General features: G+C 45.8%; 3 protein-coding genes across 5 annotated transcripts; 1 reads left to right on the top strand and 2 right to left on the bottom strand.

Moving 5' to 3' along the window:
* Positions 1–1,039: 1,039 nt before the first annotated feature.
* On the bottom strand, positions 1,040–12,944 carry LOC148317755 (vesicle-fusing ATPase-like). Of its 2 annotated transcripts, XM_088284880.1 has the most exons (22): positions 12,800–12,944; positions 11,668–11,753; positions 11,343–11,439; positions 10,879–10,918; positions 10,320–10,486; positions 10,059–10,166; positions 9,914–9,989; positions 9,160–9,315; positions 7,798–7,997; positions 6,905–7,070; positions 6,724–6,798; positions 6,466–6,653; positions 5,875–5,970; positions 5,584–5,740; positions 5,369–5,502; positions 5,017–5,083; positions 4,860–4,939; positions 3,724–3,858; positions 3,294–3,407; positions 1,862–1,917; positions 1,410–1,456; positions 1,040–1,271 (listed from the first exon to the last, which is right to left on the bottom strand). In XM_088284880.1, exons 1-21 carry the CDS (start codon positions 12,809–12,811, stop codon positions 1,432–1,434), a joined length of 2,235 nt encoding a protein of 744 aa, XP_088141006.1. In that variant the 5' UTR covers positions 12,812–12,944; the 3' UTR covers positions 1,040–1,271; positions 1,410–1,431. The 2 variants fall into 2 exon arrangements, with proteins under 2 accessions (XP_088141006.1, XP_088141007.1); XM_088284881.1 differs by lacking the exons at positions 1,040–1,271; positions 1,410–1,456 and having other exon boundaries at positions 1,858–1,917.
* A 540-nt stretch (positions 12,945–13,484) lies between these two features.
* On the bottom strand, positions 13,485–18,383 carry psmd11b (proteasome 26S subunit, non-ATPase 11b). Its single transcript, XM_088285151.1, has 13 exons — positions 18,240–18,383; positions 16,630–16,731; positions 16,331–16,527; positions 16,047–16,104; positions 15,565–15,759; positions 15,207–15,351; positions 15,061–15,121; positions 14,920–14,982; positions 14,707–14,832; positions 14,510–14,545; positions 14,375–14,426; positions 14,118–14,260; positions 13,485–14,036 (listed from the first exon to the last, which is right to left on the bottom strand). Exons 1-12 carry the CDS (start codon positions 18,328–18,330, stop codon positions 14,118–14,120), a joined length of 1,269 nt encoding a protein of 422 aa, XP_088141277.1. The 5' UTR covers positions 18,331–18,383; the 3' UTR covers positions 13,485–14,036.
* A 1,222-nt stretch (positions 18,384–19,605) lies between these two features.
* cdk5r1b (cyclin dependent kinase 5, regulatory subunit 1b (p35)) lies at positions 19,606–24,163 on the top strand. 2 transcript variants are annotated; one of them, XM_088285060.1, is made up of 3 exons: positions 19,606–19,777; positions 21,247–22,236; positions 22,782–24,163. In XM_088285060.1, exons 2-3 carry the CDS (start codon positions 21,341–21,343, stop codon positions 22,795–22,797), a joined length of 912 nt encoding a protein of 303 aa, XP_088141186.1. In that variant the 5' UTR covers positions 19,606–19,777; positions 21,247–21,340; the 3' UTR covers positions 22,798–24,163. The 2 variants fall into 2 exon arrangements, with proteins under 2 accessions (XP_088141186.1, XP_088141187.1); XM_088285061.1 differs by lacking the exon at positions 22,782–24,163 and having other exon boundaries at positions 21,247–22,240.
* The last annotated feature ends 1,029 nt before the right edge of the window (positions 24,164–25,192 follow it).

Raw genomic sequence — 25,192 nt, 5'->3', positions numbered from 1 at the left:
GGGCCGGGACTTCAGGTATGCAGGAGGGAGCATGTGTGCGAACAGGAAAGCTCATTCCACTCGCTAACAATGCCACATTTCAGCCAAACGTTGCTAAACTCCACTCCGGAAGGAATCGCAACAGGATTGCTTGTCGTTTTTTTTTTTTTTTTTTTTTTTCCTTTTTCATTGAAATGCTAAGCTAGTCGCTAACGTAGCAGCGCTGCGACACGAGCACACTCAAATCAAGCTTCAGCACGTTTAGTTTTTAACAAAGCAGCACAATTATGCTTGCAAGCACTCATCGGCTTTGAGGTCGCGTTTTGCAAAATCTCAAAAAATAAACAAACTGCGATTTATTAAACATTTGTCATGCATCTCGTTGCACACTTGAGTACAATGACAATAAAGGGATTTCTATTCTATTTCTATTCTAAGGGTTATTCTATTGCTATCTACAAAGTCACAAATTTATGACAGAAGCAATGAATGAGAGCAATTATTCAGATTTGTTTTACAGAAGAAAAAAAAATGTTTTGTTTTCATAATAACATAAATAACATGCTCGCTTAATATGGTGGACAGGTTAATGACGCGTTAGCTAGCTGGCTAACGTGAGAGACTGATTTTTTTTCTAACTTTTGATGGCCGAGGGTCTTTTGGCAAAAGGGGAGGGGGAGACCGGTGAGGTTTGCAGACATTTATTCAACATAGTGGAGCAAATGTAGCGGACACGTGCGCTAGCTTAGCTTAGCATCCTCCTACACACACACACACGCTTGCTGTCCTTGGCCCTTCCCCCACCCGCTATATCCAAAGTTTTGTACAAATGTTGTAAAAGTGAATAATTCCCTTCTGATTTTATAAACGTAAATGTTATGTTTTTATAAATATTATTTATTATACATTGTATATATATGTATGACTGAAACAAGATTATATATTTGAACAACAAAGACGTCTTGGCTGTTTTGATTCAGGAATGCATCACATTGAGTCTCTGTAAAGTAGACGTAAAGATACTTTTGATAAAAAAAATACAAAAAAAGAGAAGCACTGATTCACTCTTGTCTCGTCAGACAATTAATTTATTCCTGAAATAAAAAGGTGAGTAAACAGCATAAGACATTGAGGTGCACGGAATGATCAGGCGTACAAGAACTTTTTTCTGTCTTTACATGTAAAAAAAAAAAAAAGGACATCACTGATCATCGACATTCTCCAATATACACAGATCCAGTCTTTGTGGTGTTGGGAAGGACACGTTACGACAGGACGACGTTCGTCTTTATCTAGAGGCAAAACAAGTCGACGGATTCAACATTATCGCAAGCTCGATCGTTTTGTCAACAACAAGACTACAAATCACTCACGGTCAACAAAATGCAAGTTGAAACCAAACAACCCTGACAGGCTCGTTGACGTCTTACCTTTTTTGTGGTTGCGCCTCTTCTACATTTGCACCAAAGAACGCAGCCTGGAGGAGAAAACGGAGACAACATGGTGGTCATTTGGTGGACAGCGTTGAAAAGAATCAGGCTACAGCGTTTGATTCCCGTCTGAATTCGGGGGGCTCAAATCACAAAAGCAAGTTGAGCAGTCGACATAAAAAGAATGCAGTCCCAAACAAATGACGTTTTAAGTCTCCGTAGTTACCTGCGTATTTCTGAAAATGTCAGAATGAGCCGTTCCACTTTTGCGCCTCACTGTTCCCTAATTTACGTAATTTCTCTCAGGCAATAATTTAGTAAGCACAGATTCGCTCATATTGTTTATTCCCCGATCCAACTTGCTCAAATTTCGCATTTGCATTTTTGATTGAATGTGTCCTGCTTTTGGTGCTTCGCGCCCCCCGAACTCTGCCCCGAGCCCAAAAACTTACGCTCCCTCGTCTCGCAGCAGACTCAAGAACTTGCTAACTCTGTAGTGGGCGTCCATCTACGAAGCACACACGAGAGGAGAAAGTGAGCGGCTTACCTTCTTCACCCGAGATCCTCGACGACAAGGGAGTCGCTCGTCCATCCAAAAAATGCGAGAAGAAGCGCCTGTTGCCGTGGCGACGCAAAAGATAATGTCGGCGGCGTGTCCCAGCGCACGCAGGTTGCGGACGGGATGGGGGGGTGCAAAACGTGGCCGTCACAACGCATACCACAGCAATTACGCAACATCCAGGCCGGACACGTCGTCAGCATACCGCAGACGAGAGACGTGAGGCATCCTGCTGACTTTCACAGCACGGCTTCTTAAACCTTTTTTGCAATCATATTTAACCTTTTAATTGGAATAATTAGTAATTATCACTCCTGGATCTCTGGGGAATTTTTAGCACATTGTTGGGAGTAAAAAAAAAAAAGTATGAAAACGCCACTCGAAGGCCAAACCGCGAGCCCCGGTGGGCCATGTGACAAACCTCTGGGAGGCGGCTGGGTCTCAATGAATTAAAGGCATATGTTGGTATGAACCTGCCGCCCCCTTCGCCACCCTCGAGGACGGCGCGGGACATTTTCGAGAAGCGTCCCGGTGAGTCGGCACACGTGACGGCCACTTGGACAGTCGCACGTTGTCAAGTATGAGCGAACTGGAAGTGCAAGTGGTGACCTAGAAGCGTCCGCAACAAATCATCGGGCGAAGCCGCACACATTTTTCATTGGACGCAACACATGGCGGTTTGCGAGCGGCGGCGAGGACGCTCTGGCGACCAGATGTGTGAGGACGAACGCCCGCGAGCGTTTCGAGCGCAGAGGGTGGGACGATCATGTCCTTGGCGTACAACCTGCTGTCATTGACTTTATCAAAATCTTTTTTTTTTTATTGCCAATAATTTAATACTATGACGCAGTCAAGAGCCAAACGAGTATGTACAGTTCATATAAAAACTCTACACACCCCTTTTCAAACGCCAGGTTTTTGTGAAAGAAATGAGACCATGTGAAATAATTGCAAAACCTTGTGAGCTCCACCTTAAACAAAGCAATTTTAAAAACATCTTTTGGTCGTGGAATGAAAATTAAACAAAAGTGTGTGCTCACTGTCTTACAAATGTTGCTGTGTTCAGAATGAACCAATCACATCAAAAGTTCATCTAAATAGGAATCAGTTTGCATTGGCATTCAATATCCCTGCAGGCATACTTAAAACATTTTTTTAATTAATTAATCAATTTTAAAAAATCGGCTTCTGAGTGTATTTGCAGCAGCTAATGATAAGATCAGATTTTGTTTTGTTTTTCGACACACACAGTTGCCGTTGTTGCTGAAGACGTCATGCCCAAACGGCTGCTGCTTGCAACAAGGAAACTTTTGACTTTCTCCTACCTGCGTGGCCATCTCGATGAGCATGATTAACTTCTTGATGCCGATCCAGAGGCTCTGGCCCATGACGGCGTTGGCGATGGCCGCCCTTTCCTTCTCCTGGAAGCTTCCCAGCAGCTTGAGAGGAGCAAACACCACAACGTTCGGCATCTCATCCACTCAAACGAGTGGACACAATACGGGGAAATTGCCTTTTAAATGTGTTGTATTCAACTCGACAAGGCAACACTAATTGTGTAATTGGAACGCTTTCATTGTCATGGGCGCTCGCTTGTTTTGCGCTTTCCGACCTCTGAAGCAAGCAGATGGCCAAACGAGCTGACGGGTTGCATATGTATATGCAGTAAAAATATGTCTGTAATTCTGGATCCTGGGAGCATTTTGACAAAAGTCCAAGACGATTAACTCCTCCCCGAGTGTGTGCGCGCGTTACCTCCAAGGCCTCGACCAGCTGCCTGCCGCTGGAGATGTTGGGAATGTGGACGGTGGTGCTGAAAGCGTTGAGCATCTCCATTTCTTGGAGGACGTCTTTGCAACTGCTGGTGCCGATGATTAGCAGCTTGCGGCCCTGAAAGACAGTTGAAGGTTTTTTTTTTTTTTTCAAGTGATGAGCTTTTGCGTTGTCAAATCTTGGGTGAAAAGAAACGGAGCGGTTGAGATCTTGTCATGCCCGGCTCATGTGGGCAAGGAGAGCCAGAGTCGCCGATGCGTGTTGACACAAATACGAAATGAGACACTCATTAGGCCACGCCCCAACACAGATACTACAGTTGGTCCAGTGGTTACTCTTCAAAGCTCGTTTATTTTGCTTGTTTACATTTTTCAACAATAAAGGGCGGATTTTCTTGATTAAAAACACCCCAAAAAATGTGAGGATGATATTTTTGAAACGATCAATTCACTCCAACAGGGAAAATTTGAATAAGCTTGAACGCAGTATTTCAAACGTTGGCGTTTCAGAGCTAAAAGTTGCCGTGACGGACGTGTGAAGCAGAGCAGAGAAGACGGGCGAGCGAGGGCGAACGACGCGAGGACGACAGACAAACATGAGCTAAGAAGAAAGAAAATAATTGTAGCTGCGCTAAGCCGGTGAGCTGGAGGAGGACCAGGAGAAGGAGCGGCAGGAGAGTGGCGAGCAGACAGGGGGATTATGGCCGCCAGCTGCACCCCCGTGGCGTGGGGGGTTGCGACGCTGCATGCAGATGAGGTGCCACACAGGCGGCGGCGCTGCCAGGTCCCGGTTCTCTCACAGAGCCCATTCTCCTCCGTGTCGCCCCGGCCTACCCCCGGCCCCCGGCGCCCCGCTGGGCCCAGCGCTTCTCATGCACATGCGGCTATACAGCGCGCCATCCGCTCATTCACAAACCCGGCAACGAGCCGCGGCCGCAGCCAGAGCGAGGGCCGGCTCTCGGCCTGCGCCTTTCACTGAGAGCACAACAAACACTAACAAGCGTCCCCTCGCACAACTGCGGCTCTCATGCCACTCGCAGCCAAGCGAGCCCCCGCTGGCGCACGCGTGATCTGCTGCCCTCTCTCTGCCGCCGACGGAGCGGCACCCTGACGCGTTACCTTGGGAGGCGGCTTCTTGAGGAGGACCAGCAGGGCCTGCAGCACCAGGTTGGAGAAGCGAGGGCCGATGGGCACGTAGTCTGAATTCGAGAGATGGGAGATGACGTGAAACGACGAGCGGCGATGTCACCCAAGGGCTGCGTGGCCGTCCGCATACCCAACAAGCGCTCGATGTCGTCCACCACAACGCAGCTCAGCTGAGACTTGTAGGCGTCCTCGAATATCTGACACCAGCACAGAACTCAGAATCACTGACTGACAATAGCGCTTACACAACACGCATTTGCACCAGCGAGCGTTTAGTTCTTTGTACTCAAAAGGCCCCAATTTTTTTATTTTTTTTTATTTTACTGAACTTTGTCGTTTTAAAAAAATGGAACATCTCTGGACCTTTTTATTTTGCTTGGTTTGTTTATCTCTGTGAGTTGGGAATGTAGCTTTATGAATTAAAAATTACAAAAATCTCAAGAGTTTAAAAGAAAACAGAATAGAGCTAGCCATGCTTTAACCTTTTTAATAGCCTGGCATTTGGTGATCTCCGAATGTCCGATCATCTTGTCAGGTGAGCAGATCTTGATGAAAGGGAACTGCGAGTCTTCGGCGATCTTGGCGGCCAGCGCCGTCTTCCCGCTGTTGGGCGGACCTGCGTCGCCAAATCACGACGGACGTCCGTCACGGGTCGATGCCGAGTGTGCGCGCGCGTGTGTGCATGTTTGTGCGGTACCCTCCAGTAGCACCGACACCAGCGGCGTGTGTTCGCTGTTCTTGGTCTGCTTCACCAGCAGCTCGCCGTCCTCCAGCACCGCCGACACCGGGTCGCCCCAGCGGATGATGCCGTTCATGATGAAGCTGGCGTAGTCCTCTTGGTTGGTGCCGAACGCCTGCGGAGGACAATTTCACATCTTTTTGTGCTGCGTGTTCTTTTAATAATTGCAAGCTACTTTTTATTCCTTTCATTTGCTTACTTCAATGACTAAACAAACACCTGGACACGAGTTGAAATAAGCCAACTTACAGGTTTGATGTCGTTGTTCAGCGAGGCCATAAAGTCTAGCCTGCTGACCTGCAGCTTCTCCGCCGTATCAATGTTGATCTCCACCGTGTTGCTGGCCTAACACACACACACACACGCGCGCATGAATAAAAGGTGCACATTTCCCCCACGCAACTCCACAGAGCACAAAGGTCAGACAGAGAAGACCCCGACAAAGAATACGAGCTCACACGGGGGACCAGACGTCTCGTCCATCGTACGTCAACGCCTGCTAATATTTGCGGCGCTCTACGTGTGTGTTTTGTCAGCTGTGTAGACTTGAACTTCACAATGATTGGGTGCTCATTTCTCATAACACACACACACCGCAGAAAAAACTAATTCATATCTTCAACCTGTCAACTTATAGATAATTATCTAATTTATTGCAGCTATTTTTTATAGTCCTGTCATGCTGCTGTAATATGTAAGATTGGCTCAAGAGGGATCAATTAAATTATACATATAAAAAAAGAAAGAAAAAATATCAATGATGTCATCTTAAATCGACTACAACTTGACGAAAACATTCAACCCCGAATGCCTGCACACGCGAGGCGTTTGCTCGCTAACCTTGATGTGTCTGTTCATGGCAGTGGACTGCGCCGCCCTGACGAGGCCTTCCAGCTCGGCTCCGCTGAAATTTTTGGTCTCCACGGCGAGCTCCTTAACATCCACGTCATTGGCCAGCAGCTTGAACTGCCGCATCTTCGCCGTGTGGATGTTGAGAATCTGAACGCGACCCTTCTCATCCGGCAGGCCTGAAAGCGGGAAGCGGGTGCTTTCAGGACGGCCGGCCGAGCCGAGGTTCATTTCTCGCTGCGCTCTTACCGATCTCCATCTTGACTTCCAGTCTTCCTGGCCGCAGCAAGGCCTCGTCGATCAGGTCTGGCCTGTTGGTCATACCTGAGGAGGACGGAGCACAGTCCAGCAGTTCCGTGACTTAATTGATTGCAACTCGACCCGACAACAGTTGAGAACGACCAAGCGGCGAGGGTCGTTCGTGTGTTACCGATGACTAGGATGTTGTTGAGCTGCTCCACGCCGTCCATCTTGGACAGCAGCTGGTTGACCACCGTGTCGTGCACGCCCGTGCTGCCCGCCATGCTTCCTCGCTGCTTGCAGATGGCGTCGATCTCGTCCAGGATGATGATGTGCAGGCCGCTGTTGGCGCCCAGCTAACGACAGTTTCAACGGGGACACATCCAACACTCAAGTCCCAGCACACGTAAATAGAACTTTTTTTTTTTTATACCAAGTATGTCTGCTTTGACAACATTGTATTTTACAAAATGCGACTTGAGTTTAGAGGCTACAACCTCTCCAAGAATATATTGTGTGTGAATAGTCAAATGTCACATTTCTATCATCCTTCATCATTACTGCAGAAAGGCAACAAGCTGAGGGGGGTTCCCCTCCATCCACACAGCTGTCAGTGCAGCATTTAAAGCAGCTGTGTGTGTGTGCGCGCGTGTGTGTGTGAGGGCAAGTCAAAGAAGCGCCTCATTAGGTGGTGAAGACGGAGGTTCGACGCCAGCGTCTCGTTATCTAAACGGCTCACGGCTGCCCGAGACCTCCACTTGGAACGCACGCACGACATGGCAAAGCGTTCTCATCATCTCACTCCAGCTAAAGGGCAGATCTGTCCACTCCTAGAGAAATGACTTCTTATGTTTTCACATAGATAATGTTGATGGAACTGAGGTCAGTGGAAACGTGCGCAGTTTCTTCAATTTGCCAAACTCATCCAAGCTGACTTTGTCAACCCGCAGCGTCAGATAAATACGGCGCAACTGCTTACTGCCACGATGACGTTTATTGACGACTCTAAACGTGAGTTTGAATTTTCTAGAAGATTGAGGACAAGCAATAGAAAGTGGATTGTCGCATGGGGGGAGGCCTCACCCTCTTCTGCTCGTCCTCAGCGTCGGCAAACAGCTTGCGCACGTTGGCCTCCGACTCGCCCACGTACTTGTTGAGGATCTCGGGCCCGTTGACGATCTTGGGCTCGCGCGCGTTGAGCATCTTGCCGATCTGCCGCGCCATCAGCGTCTTGCCGCAGCCCGGCGGGCCGTACAGCAAGATGCCCTTCACGTGCTTGCAACCTGCACACAGAGGAGAGCAGGGATTCTTCAACTTTATTTGGCCAAGAGCAAGACCTTCATATTTTTTGTTTTAATCTAAATTCATTTTAAAAAAGTAAGTAAACAAAACAAGAAGAGCAAAATAAACACTATGATGAAATTTAAGTTAGCTTAGCGCCCAGCCCCTTAGCTCATCTTTCTCCGGCAATGGCATTGAGCGCCAGACCGGTCCCCGGCTGAAGATCATCAGCGTGCTGTTGTGTGACGTCGACCTCGCCGGACAGTGTGGCTTTCATGGACGGCCGTTTGCACCTGCGTTGTGACATTTGGGCTAATTGAGAGGCCCGCTGATAAACATCTGAGCTGCCATTTGTGGCCGCCGAGGGAGGGAGGAGCGGCCAGGTGGGAAGTCGTCTTCGGCGCCAAAGCCTGGGTGACCTCGACGGGAGTCAAACTCCCTCGTGAAGCAACACTCGCACCCAAAATGTGTGCGCTGCAGACGACCCCTCCCCCGTTGCGCCGCCGCCCTCGCTGTCAGCACCTGTCCTCCTCATGCAGGCCAATTAGATCTTTACCTTTAGTGGGACGCGTTATCAGGATTTGACATCTCAGCACAGCGGCCAGCTGGACACAGCCAAAGGCCGACTCCTGCGCACCAGCGCTCGGCAAAAGGTCGGCATCAGCAGTGTGTGTGTGCACGTCAGTGTACCTGAGAATTCTGGCATTTTTTTAAATGCTGCACTTTTAGGAATGTTCAAAATCAGTGAATCGGCGAAAAGCAAATAGTGAATTGGTTCACTGAAAAAAAAAAAAAAAACAGGTCCTCACAAGTCTGTAAATCAGAACTGACGTGTCAGGAAGAGAGGCGGGTGAGTCACAAAGAAGTTGTGAATCATGTGACACCCGTCAGACGCTAGCCTGCGTGCTACTCGCCAATTATGACAGATGAAACATTCACCTTCAAAGCTGCCTTTGCCCTTCATTTGGATTTAAGGATTTATAAGCGCCATGAATGGATTTGACATCTCATTTTAATCCAGTGTTGACAGCAGTTAGTCTACTTCAAATAAATTAAATAAACAATTTTTTTTTCAAGTCAGCCCACACATTGATGGATACTTTCCCCCCTATTGCCTGTCGTGTGTATGCTTGAGCAACAGGGGGCGCTAGGACAAGAACTCACCCATCTGTTCCACGATGTCCGGTGGGAAAACACGCGAGGCAAAAGCTCGGCGGAAGATGTCGGAAAACTCCATGTCAAGTCCTCCGATGCCCATTTTCTCAAAGTTCCAGTCGGGACTGATGATGGATTGGCGAGACTCTCTGGTCTTGGATTTCCCTGTGAGGTAGTTGCCCAAAAATTCACTTGTTTAAATTATTATTACCAGGGGTGTGATAGTCGCTCATTTTGATACTTGGGCATATCTGAAACTTAAGGAAGACGCGTCATGACTTTGACTTGAGCACATGACTTGACAAATGTGCCATTTGTTTTCAAAATACAGGTTTGTTATCCCACATTATGTGTTGTGACTGTAAAAGATTGTAAAGTTGATTTATGACTTGCTTAACTCAAGTAATGACATGACTTGACCTCGGGGACTCAGTTTGACATGCTTGATTTTTTGCCACAGAAACGTGAAGGTTAGGTAGAATAATCTACTCATCACGTTTGAAACAGTTGGGAAAGTCAAAATGTGAGCATGGGGCCCCCTTGTGGCCATGGAAAGGACTGTTATTCTGTCCAGGAGAAAATGGTTTTGTTCTGAATCATAGTTTTTATCATTTACTTTACTCCCTCATCATGATATGGGGGTTTTTATATTAAAGTTCATTCATCATTTAAAATATTGCTTCTTTTAAACACTATTAGGACATTTCTAATCATTACTGTCGCATAAGTACATCATCAGTTGGTAACAAAAACAATGGCTCACCAATCAGGGTCATGGACGAACTCTCCGCCTTCTCAAAGATCACCTGACTGTTTGAGAGCAACAAGCCTATCTCAATCTGAGGGAAAGACAGAATTCTGATTATTAATAAGGTGACGCCACGAACATGAAGTCATTGTGAAGTCACCTTTGTTTTTTTGGCCGAGCTCTGGTCGCCTTTTAGGATGCTGGGGTCCATGCCTTCCATTTCCTTCACCACCACATCAAATGGCTTATCGCCAAACTTAAACACCATCTACAAAAAAATATATATATATTGTTGTATTGCACTGGAGAGGGGAGCTCTCTAATCTCGTTGCACACTTGAGTACAATGACAATAAAGGGATTTCTGATTCTGATTCATAAAATAGCATTGATGAATTTCAGAGAACGGATGAGTGTGCAACCTGCTGGCCTGTCGTGAAGGCCTGGTGGTTGAACTGCTGAATGAAGTCGTTTGCCATCACGTCCGAGTCGTAGGGATTGCTGTCGGCGTTCTTCTTCTGCAGGAAATCAATCTCCACTGTCATGGAGCCGATGCACTGCTTGGACTTGTCAAACGGGTAGTTGGAGACTGCGTGACATATATGATCATGATTATTGAAGTTTGTAGCTCAGGATCAGGTTTAGGAAGGCCATGTAGCACTAAAATTCATCAGTTCTACGGAAAACGTGTTTTTGCTCCACCATTGCCGAGTGCCATACACTGGAAAAAAACTACAGTAGAAGAAATGAAAATTGAAGTCATTTTTCTAAAACGTAAACACTGCTGTCAAGAATTTGAAAAAAATAGCCATTACAAGGAAGCGCAAACAACATGTTAAAAGGGACAAGGTGTGTATGACTCTATTATACTGCCCCCAGGTGGCCAAAGTGCACACACTTGAAGGCACAGCGCAATGTCCACTGAATCAAAGCAAAAAAAAAAAAAAAAGGAAAGTCTAATGCAGTGTCCTTTTTGCTCACCTTCCACTTCTTGTCCGATGGACAGACCGGCCCATTTTCTCTGCACGGAGGAGAAAAACAGCACAAGTTGACTTTCATTGCTCTTTAAGTCACAACGCTCAAGGGTTAGCGGCGAAGAAAGCAGATTAAAAGACCCGCAGAAGAAGAATAGAAGGAAGAGGGGTTTGGTTAGAGAGTACCTGTGGGCTGGTGCGGAGGCAGCGGCCCGGGTTACAGATGGACGAAGAGGAAGCCAAGTTAAAATAAGGAAAAAAAGCACTTTGTTACGGGCAAGAGTGAGCGCACACACACACACACACACCGAGATGAATAGACAGCAGAAGGCTTTAAAGTAGGACACACACGTGTCTCATTTTAAAAAGTACAAAATCAGCATGCTTGTTCCCTGCTTCAGAATGGCAAATTGCAATGAAGACTTGTCAAGAAACAGGATGCCAGGGCCGGTTTCGGGGTAGGGGCCCTACCTGTGGGAGACTGAAGGCGATGGTGCCCATGTTGACGCTGGGGTGCATCTTCAAGGTGAACACATACTTGTGAGTTAGGTTGCGCACAGTCACGTGTCTGAGAGGAAGGGGAAATAATGACATTAACTCATATGTGATTGTTTACTTCAAAACATTGTCGCAATTGTCATGTTTTTATGGCAACAAAAGTATCCCAATAAAAAACTTTGGAATGAAGACGAATACTTTTGTGACATTTTTGTTCGCTCGTGAGTTGTAAAATGGGTGCCTGAGAAAGACTGAATTAGATAAAGAGATGGACATATGTCTAAAAAGGAGAACTCACTGCTCAAGCTGCGGCTCCTTCTCGTTGATGACGGCACAGTTGGTGAGGGACAATTTGTCCGTCGGGCATCGCGCCGCCTGCATCAGCTAATGAAACAATCCAAACAAATGAACAGGGTGCTATCATATCAGACTTTTGGAGTTAAAGGACACTGCTTGCTCGAATGTGGCTAGAGCCGCCTAGCAGCATGGTGGGGGAGACGGAACTGCCCCAAAATATTAAAACATAAATTGTCAAAGAAAAAAATAAATAAATAAAATGAAAATTATTTACTGTAATAGGAAATAAGGACGGTATAAGGGAAGGAAGAAAGGCGGGAGTAACAGAAGGAAGAAAGAATAAGAAGGCTAAAATGTAGCATAGAAGGACATAAATGAGGATTGTAGGAAAGGAAGGAAGAAAGCAAGGAAGGACCAAGGAAAGAAGTGAGGACGGAGGATAAGGACAGAATAGAAGGTAAGACGGATGGAAGGAAGGAAGAAAGGTAGGAAGGAAACGAATGGAGCGGGTAAGAAAGGATGAAGGAAAAAATGATTGAAAGGAAAGAAGGGAGGATACATAGAAGGAAGGAAAGATGGAGCCCGGTGATGTCATGAGTGTGCGCCAATTAAACCGGAAGATAATCCTTGCTGGCATTTAACATCACCAAGTGAACTCGACCACCGTCTCAAAGTGACCAGAAAGATGAATAGTAGATGTTTAGTGTTGAGACAAAACACAAAGAAGGGTCATATTGCGCTTAAAAATGTGTCAATTAGGAACACAAGATATTTTGTTGACATACGTAGTAGCTCTTTGGAAAAGCTTGCTGACGTAAACAGTCACTGGCCAAACTGCCAAGTAAAACGTTACAGCGCAAATAAACTTGCTCACAAACTTCTTCTGAGTCAGATAAAAACAATTATAGCTACTTTCGACAGTAACGGGGGAATTTTAACACTTTTAAGTGGCAGTTATTTGTGCTAGAATAGAAAATGCTCATCAGATTTCGCTTTCCGGGCTGCCAACTTTTGAATGACAAGTGCTCCTTGCCACCGTAACCGTTTCAGTCCTCCAAAAAAACACTTTTAACCTCACCCATCTGTAAAGTAAGTGCGCTTATTCGTAAACTGTTCATTCGAAATAAACTCACCCTCGTTGTCATCTTTGTGTTGAGATTTGTTTGTTTTTTTTTACGCTGATTCAAGTGCAAAGTTTTTCTTCCGCTGACAGAGCAAGAGACTTTGGCTCCGTCTCGCGAGATGGGACGAGATCATGTGACGTCACGTGACTAACGCGAACGCCTGACCTCACAGCGACCAAGAAGTAGTTAAACAAACCTTACTGGCGCAATTCTCATTTTCAATCTTTATCATTCATAGTTTTAATATAAATAAATAAATACATTTTTTAAACCAATTTGTAAAAGAATTGGGGAACATGAGACAATAGGGTTGTATTTTCATGTCATTTCAAGAGACAGGACAAATGTATTTAAAATACAAAATATTTATTTTGAAAATGTCTTTATAAGAGAAAAACAAGACGGAAAAAAAAACATACAAATTGTTTGGTTACTAGCATATCACGCTAATGCTAGAAACTAACAATGGAGAAGAGCAGTCCGGGATGCTGAGGCAAAGGCTTTTTTTTCCGCCTGATGGGATTTGACGTTGCATCCCGACGAGAGGCAAACAAGCACCAGGGAATGTGGCACTCGTGGTGAAAGTTCCTCTCGCCTCTTCTCTAAGCATACATGAGCATTCAGGGTTTCGGGGGGCAGGCATGTGGCAACCATTATTTTCGTTGTTTATTTTTTACAAAAACACAAACCCAAAAGCAAATAGAGTGAGTTTAATACACTTCTGAAATACAGTGGGGATTGAAACTGTTGGCAATGATATGAATGAGGGGGTAAAACCAAAATGGAGTATTCCAACCTTCCCAAAAAGTCAAGCGTGCCTCTGAAAGCCACAGAGAACATGAACAAAAAGGAAGGAGCAGGACGGGGAAAAAAAAGGTTTCTGCTTTTTTTTTTTTGGAGCAGAGCTTGAAGGCTGAAGAGGTTTAATCGGTATGTACTGTTCTTCCTTTTAATCTTTTGACTGTGGTTGTACAATAAGAATCCCTGATGGCCTGGCTTGGCCGCTGTGTTTAAACGAGATCTCCAAATAAAAGGGGGGCCAGGAAGAAATAAAAATGCGCACACAAATGTGATACTGTCCATTGAGCGAGAGAGGTGAGGTGCGTCTGATGGGTGGTGTTGGGTGGGGGGGGGGGTCCTGTTCACTGCACTTTTGTCATCTTCTCCCTTGTCCCCGTCTTCAAATGTTACATAAGCTGCTCAAACACACGCGCGCTTCCTCCGAGTCACGGCCGCAAGGTCAGCTCTGACGACGAAGACGGAAAATGACAGTCAGCATCTGAATTTACGAGACGTGTCAAGTGTTGCTTTTGAACCCGTCACTCACCTATGTCAGCTTCTTGGCTTTGTTGTAAAGCGAGTCGACCACTTTGCTCATGTTCTGAATGGTTTCCAAGGCGGCTTCGTACGTTTTGTCCACGGGCGGCTCCTCGAAGATAATCAGCACTCCTTCGCCCTGGTCCAGGATTCCTGATGCCCCAAAAAAAAAATCTTGATGTGCATTTCATTTCATGCATATGATTGTTAAAACAGTTTTTTTTTTTTTATTTATATGTCCACATGCATAGCGAGGAATGATCGTACCATGAAACTTTTTATCCAGGATCATCTGTGATAGTTTGCGCTCCACATCCCCCTTAGGAGAAAGAAATAAAAATGCTTCATAAATAATTACCGATAATGAATTTACCAGCCGCTAGTTGACTTGAGATGACTTACCTTAGAGAGTTTGATAAGAGCTGATATGTGTTCTATCTGGAAAAAAAACAGAAGGAAAGCCACATAATAAAACTGCTTGAAAAAAAAAAGTTTTAAGTGTCAAAATCAAATCCATCGTTTTATGTGCCCATGATAGCTTGCCACAATTTTTTGTTTTGTTTTTGGTAACGACGAAAACAAGCTTGCCCGCCGGTCACCTGCACTCTGGAGAAAGGCTCGATGACCCGAATGAGGTTCTGTTCCAGCAGGTTGTCGTACAGCTTGGCCAGGTGCGTGTTGATGATGGGGTCGTCCCTCAGCTCCGCTCTGTACTCTGTGAGGGCCTGCACGGTGGAAAGAGAGGGAGGAGTTTGCATGCTTGCACAAGAAAAAACAAAAGAAAAAAAAACTGAAAAATCACGACCTGTTACCTTTTCAAAGTCTGCTAACGATCTGTTCTTGCTGGCCTGGGCCACGCATTTCAGTGCGTCTGTCTGCAAGAAGGGTGATCATTAATGTGGATAAAATCACCAAAACAAAACCAAAAATAAAAAATGCGAATCAAAACTTACCTGGCGTCCGGTGTATCGCAGGCCCAGTTTCCCGCTGATCAGAGCTTGTACTTCCTCTGGTCTGCAATAAAAAAAAATAAAAAATAAAAAATGAAATCTCCAAGCCTGACGACTACGACGGCAATTATCTTTGCGCGTGTACGTACGAGTTGAGCACAATCTTGCAGAGGAGCATGTACTTGAGGGCCGTGATGGCTCGCGGGCTGTCGATGGAGTCGTAGCCCTCGAAGGCCTCGAAGAAATAAGAGTAAGCCGTCTTCCAGTCCTTCTCCTCGGCCGCGTGAATGATCCCTGCACGCGGGACAACAACAAAAATGGATATCAAACTTGAGGCTGCCACCGCATGTTATGTGGCCCGCAAAAACAAATCAAGCATGAAAACTTCCATGATGTTGCCTTTGATTTGTACCAAAATTTTAATGTGATAAATAATAACATTGATTAAATTAACTTAAACAACAGTTGGACAAAGCATTCTTATTTGTTGAGGGCTCGTTTTCTCACCTGACTGCATGTCCAGCGCCGCCTGCAGTTTGGGAGGACAGTAGATGGCGTTGGCGGTGGTGCGCGCCGAGGTGAGCGCGGCGCGGGCCTTGGGCAGGTTACTGAGGGCGTGGTAGGTCTTGCTCTCCAGCAGCTGCACCTCCACCAGCAGGGCCTTGTCGTCCATCTTCTTCAGCTCCAGCAGCAGCTGAGAGCCTGCGGCGGGCACCACAAACCAAAACGCTCGCCGTTAAGACCACGGACATGACGCCATTTCATTGTTTTTAAAAAACTTTTAAAAAATTAAAAATGTGGTCAGGATACATCTTCAGAGAAACTGAAAAACCAGATCACAAGACTAATAAATCCAAATATGAGGACGGCACATATGCCACAAGCCCTTTCACTCCCCGCCCCAGCGGCGGTTGAGAACGACCCAAATAACAGATGATGAAAATAAACCGGATTATAGGACGTCAAGCGGCGCTAAGACGAGCACCCACCGAGCGCCAAGGCCTCCTGGTACCTCTTGGTGTCAAAATAGAGCGAGATCAGTCGAGCCTGAAGGCACAAGAAGGAAAAGGCGACAAAGATGAATCACATCAGCAACATTTGAAGGCAAATCATTATTTTCAGTCGCATGTTTTCTTTCCCTACATACAAGCGCAGCATTGAAAGATACTCATTAGAAATAAAATCTCTGCTCCCATTTTTGATGAGCGCGACTCAGAGACTATTTTTGTATTATTGGTAATTAAAAATTAAGTTGTTTTTTTTTTGTCTCCACCTCGAGAGCTTGCCGCAAGAAGGTCCTCTTCTCGGCCTTGGCCCACTCGATGCACTCCAGGCACAGCTCCACCTCCTGGCCCGTGGCCGCCTCCATGTCCAGAAACAAGTCCAGCAGCGAACGCACCAGCCGGGCCGCTTTGGCCTTGCTGATGGAGATCAGGAACGGCCGCACAAATTTCAGCAGGCCGCCCAGTTCTGGGGGAGACCACGGCGCTCGTTAGAGGCAGACAAGAGACTATTTAAAAAAAAAAAAAAAAAAGAGAATAATGACGACATTGCTGGCGCTTCAAAGCTCACCTGCCGCCTGCCCCGTCTTGGCCAGCAGCGTTCCCAGCTCGAGGATGCTCTGCTCTTTGACCCTGACGGCTTCTTCATCGTTCTCCTGGACGTCTCGCCGCACTGCAAAGGCCAAACCGTTACAAACACAACCAAAATTGATATATGTATATATTCAACACTCATAGTATTTACGGAAAACTTTTGGAAGATAATGGAATTTTTCAACGACTAGTTTTCTTAGTTGGTGAGAGTCGACTGTATTCTACTCTTAAAAGCTTTCTTACATTTCTAAAGCGACTACAGGCCATTTTTGTAAAAATATAAAACAAGAATAAATGGAAGAGCATGAAGCGAAGCAAACATTTCACTTTCATATCTTCAGTTCCAAGGCAAGTAGCAACAAGTAGTTTGCTCGAAGCGTGTCATGAGCAGTGCTGGGAAGTCATAACTGTACTTAACATTGTTCACCTTGTGTGTGTATCTTTCAAGAGAATTTTTACTGTTGCTTCCTTGAAAAACCGTTTCTCAACTTTTGAATCTTGTCAATTCCACCTCCTTCGATTTTTTCCACGGATAACAAACAACATGCGTGTTGAAAAATAATTTTGCATTTAACCTGAAAAAAAACATACAGGAAATGCCCAAACACATTTCTTATGATTCAATGACTCTAAGGTAAAAAAAAAAGTCAAAAATGTTTATCATTATTATCCAAATTAAAAGCAGATGTTTGCAAATGTCTTCTTTTGATGAAACACAGACCGTGTGCTTTCATGGAGGACAGGAGAAATCAGACAATATTCACTAAAATTCCGACGAGCTCTATGACAGCTTTTTTTTTAAAGGGAAACTATTTTAATTTCCTCCCACTGTGCATCACTGACGTTGGCAACGTGAATTATCCTTCATCCAATTGTAGAGTCTGTGCATTTTTAATCAGCCCTATACTACTTTTACAAGGGTCTTATTTTGACGCAAGTGTCTGTACTTGTCCTTAAGTGCAGCGAGAGTGCAAACACGAGCTGAGCGAGTTGACAGCTGAAATGTGCTGCTGCTGTGACAAGGCAATTTGAGGCCAACCTCGCCGGTGTTGTTTACACATGACATGCATTAGACGGAGCACACGTTCAAATCGCTTTTAAAAAATAAAAAAACACACAAAACCATCGGAGCAAACGTGGGCGAAAAACGCTGGCGTGTCTTTTGAGAAGAACAATATGTACCCACAAAAAAATAAATAAAACAAAACCCCCAAAAACATGCCTCAGCCTCACCAATCACTGTCACGATGACAACAGGCTAGCAAGATAGCAATAGCGATACGCGAATGGGACGTAGAAAACATCGATGAGTAGGTCGGTAACAGAAAAATTTGCTAAAAAAATATGTATTTTTTACAAAAACCCGACTTGTGTGAGGAGTCAGGCCTGTTAGCATAGAGGCTAAGCGGCTAACGTCCGTCCACTACCGGTGGACGGCAGCTCCCATTCAACAGTGAGTCAGCACCGCACAGCCGGCTCGCTGCTACCCAACTAGCGGCGGCCCACGAGCGGCCAAGCGGCGAGAAACCGCAACCCCTCCGGTGTGACCGAGTGCCGCCAGCCTCCACATGAAAGCGTGACTCGTACCTATCGAGTGCAGGATGTCGATGGAGGCGTCGCGATCCGTACTAATGAGAGACTGAGCTCTCTGGAACTCGACCACTGCTGCAGCCGCCATCTTCCTTATTCAAAGTGCAGCCTGAATGACAAGAGCGTGCAGGATCTGACGTCACAGTGATTGGGGGCATGCCGGGAAATGTAGTCTAAAGAGGAAAAGAAAATAGCCCTTTGTGTTTAGACAACAACTAGTCCAAAGCGATATTATATTAAAATGACAGATTTTTACCAGTTAGACGTTCTAAACGACCTTATGTTGAGAATTCGAAACAAGCTTAATAAAGTCTATTTAGCTTAATGCGAACAAACTATGCAAAAATGACAAAATAGACTGAGGTACACTGCTATAATGTTTTAAGCAACCTATACTTGAACACAAACGGTGTTTTAATTCATGCCGATAGATGAAATTACAATATTCACAGGCATATGTATTTTTTATCCACTGTAAAGAATGACTTGTCGAATCTAATGAGTGACCGTCTCTGTTTAGCTGTATGAGTGTATTGTACTGCCCCCAAGTGGCCGAGTTGCGCGTACCAGAAGGAGCAGCACAATGTAAATTGAATTGAAAAAAATGTTTGGTTTGTTTCAGTCTTTATAGTCCACATTACGGAATTATTGCATGTTTTTATATTGAGTACATCGTGAAATTAAAAAAAGTAATGGAGGTTGACATGTTCATGTTATTTCCTCTCATTTCAATGGAGAAAAAAAATGCAGTTGACGAGCATGGACATGGATTGAATTAAAAAACATGCGAGGGACTTCGTTAATGACAATAACATTTGATGTAATCCACATTTAATCTCATGTTATTTAAAGAATCATCATGACAATTCCAGCAGTGATATTCTAGTTTTGGGTATTCCTATAGGTTTTAGATCGGTACAAAAAAAAGAAAAAACGCAAAATATATTCTTCTTTGCCGATAGCATTTAATACGTTTTCCGACTGTATCTTGACAATCAATATTTGCTCTTTGCAGCGATAACGCGTGTGTCAAACATAAAAGGAGCACATTTCCCATTGATTTTGTCCTCGGGGAGGCTGGATTAGTGTCAATGTGCCTCAAATTGGGTCAAACGCAAACGTCCTCCAATCACCGGACACTTGGTGTTGCGTTCACGTGCACGCGCTGCACTGTACACCGCGCCTGCGGGGCTCCGTGCATGCATTCGTGGCGTGGACGCTGTACAGGAGGACCACCGCCTTTGCGCCATCACTGCACAACACAACACCGCACTACACACTCGCCACCACACGAACACGACAGAACACTACACAGCAGCCAGCTCGCAGCATCGCGGCCACGAGCGGCAGAAGGAGCGCAACCGCATCCATTGCGTGTTTCCCCATCGAAAAACATTTATTGTGTTTCACCATCGCGGATTATTGCTTCTCAAGGCGGCTTTTAATCGCACCGAGATGCTCGTCAGTCGCCGTTCATGAAGGGGAAGAAGCTCGTCTTCATCGTCGTCGTCGCTGCGCAGCCATTCGGAAAACTGGTGAGCTTTATTTTGATCAGATTCTTATTTGATTGCTTGGATCTTATACTGGATGACATCATTTCTTTACGGGAGGATGCAAGAATGTCTCTTTTCACGCGTATGGACGTTTTTGCATGCGGTGGCTATAAATAGCCTCGCTTCCACGCACCGGCTCAGCTTCAGAACCACGGAGAGCATCCGTGAGTCGGAATTAGCATAAAAAATCTGCCCAAATCAGCTTTACACTCGATTCTGGGGTTTAAATCGGGACTTTTTCTCACAGATGACTGCACCGAAGTGATACACGATGATGGACTAAAGGTTCGGCTCGGTTGGTTTGCTGCTGCAGTGAGGACGATTCGAGACATGTTTGCTCCTCGTTTGGTGAAAATGGGATTCCGGATTTGATGCGTGGCGCTTGATTGGACTTTATGGACGCTGTTTACATTTCGGGCGTCCATTTTAGAGATGGTGCATGATTCAGTCATCAGCCATTGCACATTAAATATGAATTTGTGCTTCTGAAATATTAATGCAAACCACCGTTTAGGGTGTGTTTTATGATTGTTTTTACGGTGCGGTACAGGCGGGAGCAACACATGATATATTGTTGATCATTGCGTGTGATTATCTTCATTACATCCATCATCTGCTGCAAGCTGCGCGCGTGTGCCCGCGCGTGTGTGTGTGTGTGTGTGTGTGTGTGTGTGTGGCTAAATGAATCACTCCAGCGCTGCAGCAGAGTCCAGTCAATGCTTTTAATAAGCCTCGGGGACAAACAACTTAATAAGAGAGGAAGGAAAAAGACAGAAAAGCCAAATTCGCATGTCACTTCACCTACTCATTTTTTTTCTTTTGAAACGATTTGCTGGAAAATACACCAATTGGCACCTGGTCGTTTGTTTTTTTTTTCTGCTAGCCGGCATAATTGTCAGGAACAGGAGAAGATTCCAGTATAGGATTCCGTGTGGGGTCCATGCAAAAAAAGGAGGATGGTAAACATCTCAAGATGACGCAGAGAAAGATTTCAAGTGGCAGTGGTGGAGGTTAAGAGATGCTAACGGCTAGCTGCGCCATGTAGGACGTTAGAGTCCTGTCGATTTTCGGTTTGGAGATAGCAAAAAAAAAAAAACCCGCTGCAGGTGTAATTCAGACCACCACCACTAGATGTCAGCAGTTGACGTGACAACATCTGGCCATCATTAATAGACATTGATTTCCTCGGCGGTAATCATAACTATTCGTGGTTCCACAAGATGGCTCCAAAAATCGGGCTAAATAAGAATAATTGGCATCAAGGAAGTATGACTGAAGTGATACATTTCAACTGAGGGACGAAGATCTGCGTGGAGCTAAGTTTAGCTTGGGTTGCTAGTGGAATTTGTGGAGCGTAACTTCGGATTCAAGCCAAATATTTCACCGCGTGTGTCTCAGCAACGCAGGCCAGCCTAATCGGTCTCATTATTGATCTCATTGGCTTTCGACAGCCGCCATCTGGAGAGTGAAAGCCGAGCGACACAGACGAGGCGCTCGCCGTCCCCTCTCGAGATCTTCCGTCGTCTCCTCGCCGCCGTCGTCGCCATGGGAACCGTGCTGTCCCTGTCACCCAGCTACCGCAAGGCGGCCCTGTTTGAGGACGGGCCGGCCACGGTGGGCCACTACACGGCGGTGCAGAACAGCAAGAACGCCAAAGACAAGGGTCTGAAGCGACACTCGCTCATCAACGTGCTGCCGTGGAAGCGCATCGTGGCCGTGTCGGCCAAGAAGAAAGGCTCAAAGAAGGTGCAGCCCAACGGGACCTACCAGAACAATGTCAGCCACCTGAACAACGAGAACCTGAAGAAGTCGCAGTCGTGCGCCAACCTGTCGTCCTTCGCACAGGACCAGAGCACGCCGAGCAAGGCCTCCAACGACAACTCCTCGGTCAAGAAGGCCCCGGCCCCGGCGGTGGCCGCCGCCCCCGGGACCCCCAAGCGGGTGATCGTGCAGGCGTCCACCAGCGAGCTGCTGCGTTGCCTGGGCGACTTCCTGTGCCGGCGCTGCTACCGCCTCAAGCAGCTGTCGCCCACCGAGCCGGTGCTGTGGCTGCGCAGCGTGGACCGCTCCCTGCTCCTCCAGGGGTGGCAGGACCAAGGCTTCATCACGCCCGCCAACGTGGTCTTCGTCTACATGCTGTGCCGCGACGTGGTCTCCTCCGAGGTGGCCGGCGAGCACGAGCTGCAGGCCGTGCTGCTCACCTGCCTCTACCTGTCCTACTCCTACATGGGCAACGAGATCTCCTACCCGCTCAAGCCCTTCCTGGTGGAGAGCTCCAAGGAGGCCTTCTGGGACCGCTGCCTGTCCATCATCGACCTGATGAGCGCCAAGATGCTGCAGATCAACTCGGACCCGCACTACTTCACGCAGATCTTCGCCGACCTCAAGAACGAGAGCCAGAAAGAGGAGGAGCGCAGCCGCCTGCTCATTGGCCTGGACCGGTGAGATGGGGGTAGGGGAAGGATGTGCGGGTGCTTAAAGGGGGCGTGGCTAACTTCTCCAAGCTTGCAATTGGCCTGATTAGCTTTGAAAATGGGAAACTTTAAAACAATCAGAAATACAAGCTGACTTTAAATTGTGTTTTTTTTTTTCTCCAAGTCATCAGACTAAACCCCATCGAGCATGCAGTTTGCACCTGCTTAAAAAGAGACCGACGGGAGTAACACTTTGGGGGGAGCGGCTATGGGGGGGCTGGGAAGGAGCAGTTTTGGGGTGTGGGGTTTTGATTTTAAAGAGTGGATGCTCTATGGGGTTTAAGTCTGGAGGTTTCATTCAATGGCGCTCAGGCTTGAGCAGAGTTTAATTTTGGGGAAAAAGTTACATCCTTTAGTCTCGTCTTTCGATCGGGTTTCATTTTGAAAATTATTTTTTTTTTCTTACCTCTATTAACTTTTTCCTTACCTGATTCACTGCAAAGCTTTTTTTTTTCAAGTTTCTGCATTTGACGTCAAGTGTCTAATGTTTGCCTCCGTCGTGTTCCCCGCAGGAGAGCCATCGCCTGACTTGCGCTCGTCGTCTCGCGACAATGAAATTCCAAATTCCTCCTCCTCCCCCCTCTCGCTCAATGCGGACTCACACGGACTTTGACGAGTCCGGGACGGAACGTCAGCAACAACGTTGAGGCTTTGGGACTTTTTTTTTTTTTTTAAGGGGGGGGGTGGCGTTCTCTCGGTTGGACAAAGCGGGGAACGCTGGGATGGCAGTCGCGTTGTCGGGACTTTTTCTCAACCAGAAGACTTTTTGTCTCTTTTTTCCATCTAATACGACAAGTTACTGGATGTTTTCACACCTGTGTGGAGCTTATTTATTGCTTTTTATTTCTGGCTCTTCTGGAAAAAAAAAGCAAATTTTATTTGTAATATTTGATGCTGATGATTAGAATGACATGTTTTCGCACGTGTGCCAGCGACTTTAGTGCAATGAGGGGAGCAAAGCTTTTCTCGTTTTTTTTGGACTTGATGCATTCGTGTTGATTTTTAGCGTTGCCTGCTAACTTTTTTTTTGCTACTTAGCGTGCTCATCATCGACCGTTAACAGTGCCATATCCTCCTTTACACCAATATCTACTCACTTTAATGACTTTTAGGAGCTCGTCACACATCATGGAACATTTTAGCTTGAGCGTTTTTTTTGGTCTCCTTTTTTTGGCGCGAATGAAGATTGCTTCGGGTTGGGTGTCAGGGATTTGTCGAGGATGACCCGTAGGAACAATCTGACCGGCGACAACAATGACGACCACGAAACAAGAAAAATGAATAAAGTGGAGTGAAAAAAAGCGGTTTTGCTTCCGTGGGACTTGAAACGCATAACGTCTCATTTCTGAACAGATTTAATGGCGGTATCACAATTATTTCTCCCATATTTGACATTTTTTAAGTCTTCGTTCCCCTTAGTCCCAAATTTGACATGTCATTTTCCCTAAATTTATTTCTTCCGTATTTTACTGCTAGTGTCTGATTATTAATTAGTAATTAACGCAAGTGTCACATTTTCCTGAATTTTACTTTAGACGTCAAATTTCTCACATAATTTCTCCACGACATCATGTTTTACTGCCAATGTCAAACATTTCACTCGTATTTTATCGCCAACATAATTTTTTTTTTTTTTTATCTTCTGATGATAAATTTCTCCTGTTTTACTGTTGGTGTTGTCGATTATTTTATTGGCAGCCTCCGATTTCTTGATTAGTCCTGTCGTAATTGCATCACACTTCTTCTGAATTTGACGGCCACTGTCTTTATTTTTAATGGATCCCGTCATTTTCCTTCCAGTGTCGCAGTTTTCCCGTATTTTATTGCCAAAGTCAACACACTGAGGGAAGGCTTGAAAAAAAATAAAATGAGAGGTCACATTTGAAGATTACAACTGCGCTTGACACCAGAAATTGCGCTAAGGAGGCTTTTAAGTGCAGAATTCCAAATTAGTCCAAGCAACTCCAATTGCGGTTAGAAAGATAAGACCCTCAAGTTTTTTTTTTTTTTTACAAAATGTTTTTATCTTCTAAAGCCTTCCTGTTACTGTGTGAAGGTCATTTCCAAGGTCGTCTCCACAGAGAACTGAAATGAATCGAAAAGTGAAATTTGGGCTCGAATGTTCCACTTTTTTTGGTCGGATCTCAACCTCAGTGGTAAGTTGCATCTTAAAAGACTTACGTTGGAAACGCAACGCAAATGCAAAGATTTAACAAGCTGATCTGTGCTGCTCGGTGGAAAACAAGAAGCACATTTTAACAATAAAAGAAAAAAAATAATTTTTTCCTGCACTTGCATAATCGAGTCGTTCGCCAAGCTTGAGAAGAAGAAACAATGAAAAGACAAAAGTGCTGATTTTGCGTATCTTGTAGATAAACGACTGCGTGGCTCAGACGGGGTCGTGTGCGAGTGTGTACAGACGATTGTGAGGGGGGGTGCGGGTGGGAGGGGCTGTAGGGCTCTTGACAATTACTAAAATGTCACATTTTTTCAACAAAAAAAAAAAGAGATAAGAAAAAAAAATCTGTGCTTGTTCCTGATTTTATTTCCCGGTTCGGCTTTATTTTCATTTATTTTTGTACTGTGATGAATCTCAAATCCAAATAAAATGCACTGATTGTTCCATACACTGATGCATGAGTTTCCTGTAAAAAAAAAACGCTAGCTGGCGGCTCAATTAGCTTGGAGGAGGGGAAGAAAAAAAAAAAAAAAAAAAAAAAACCTCGCTGCTGGAAGGCAAAAGGACGCCGAGGCGAGTTCCTGAGTCAGCAGCGCGAAACGCCAACCAGTCATCACCGGGAGCCAATTAAAGATGCCCCCAGTGACAGGCACGAAGCGGCGTTGTCATGGCGACAACCAGCGGGCGGGGGCGGGGTCTTGGGGCGAACGGAGGCATTAGTGCTAACCTTGTCACTTAGTGAAC

This window comes from Idiotropiscis lumnitzeri, chromosome 20 (genome assembly GCF_059441095.1).
Source record: "Idiotropiscis lumnitzeri isolate Australia: NSW breed Sydney's pygmy pipehorse chromosome 20, RoL_Ilum_1.0, whole genome shotgun sequence".
Taxonomy (NCBI): Eukaryota; Metazoa; Chordata; class Actinopteri; order Syngnathiformes; family Syngnathidae; genus Idiotropiscis; species Idiotropiscis lumnitzeri.
The sequence above is the reverse complement of the archived record's forward strand: the minus strand, read 5'-3'. Positions and strand labels throughout refer to the sequence as shown.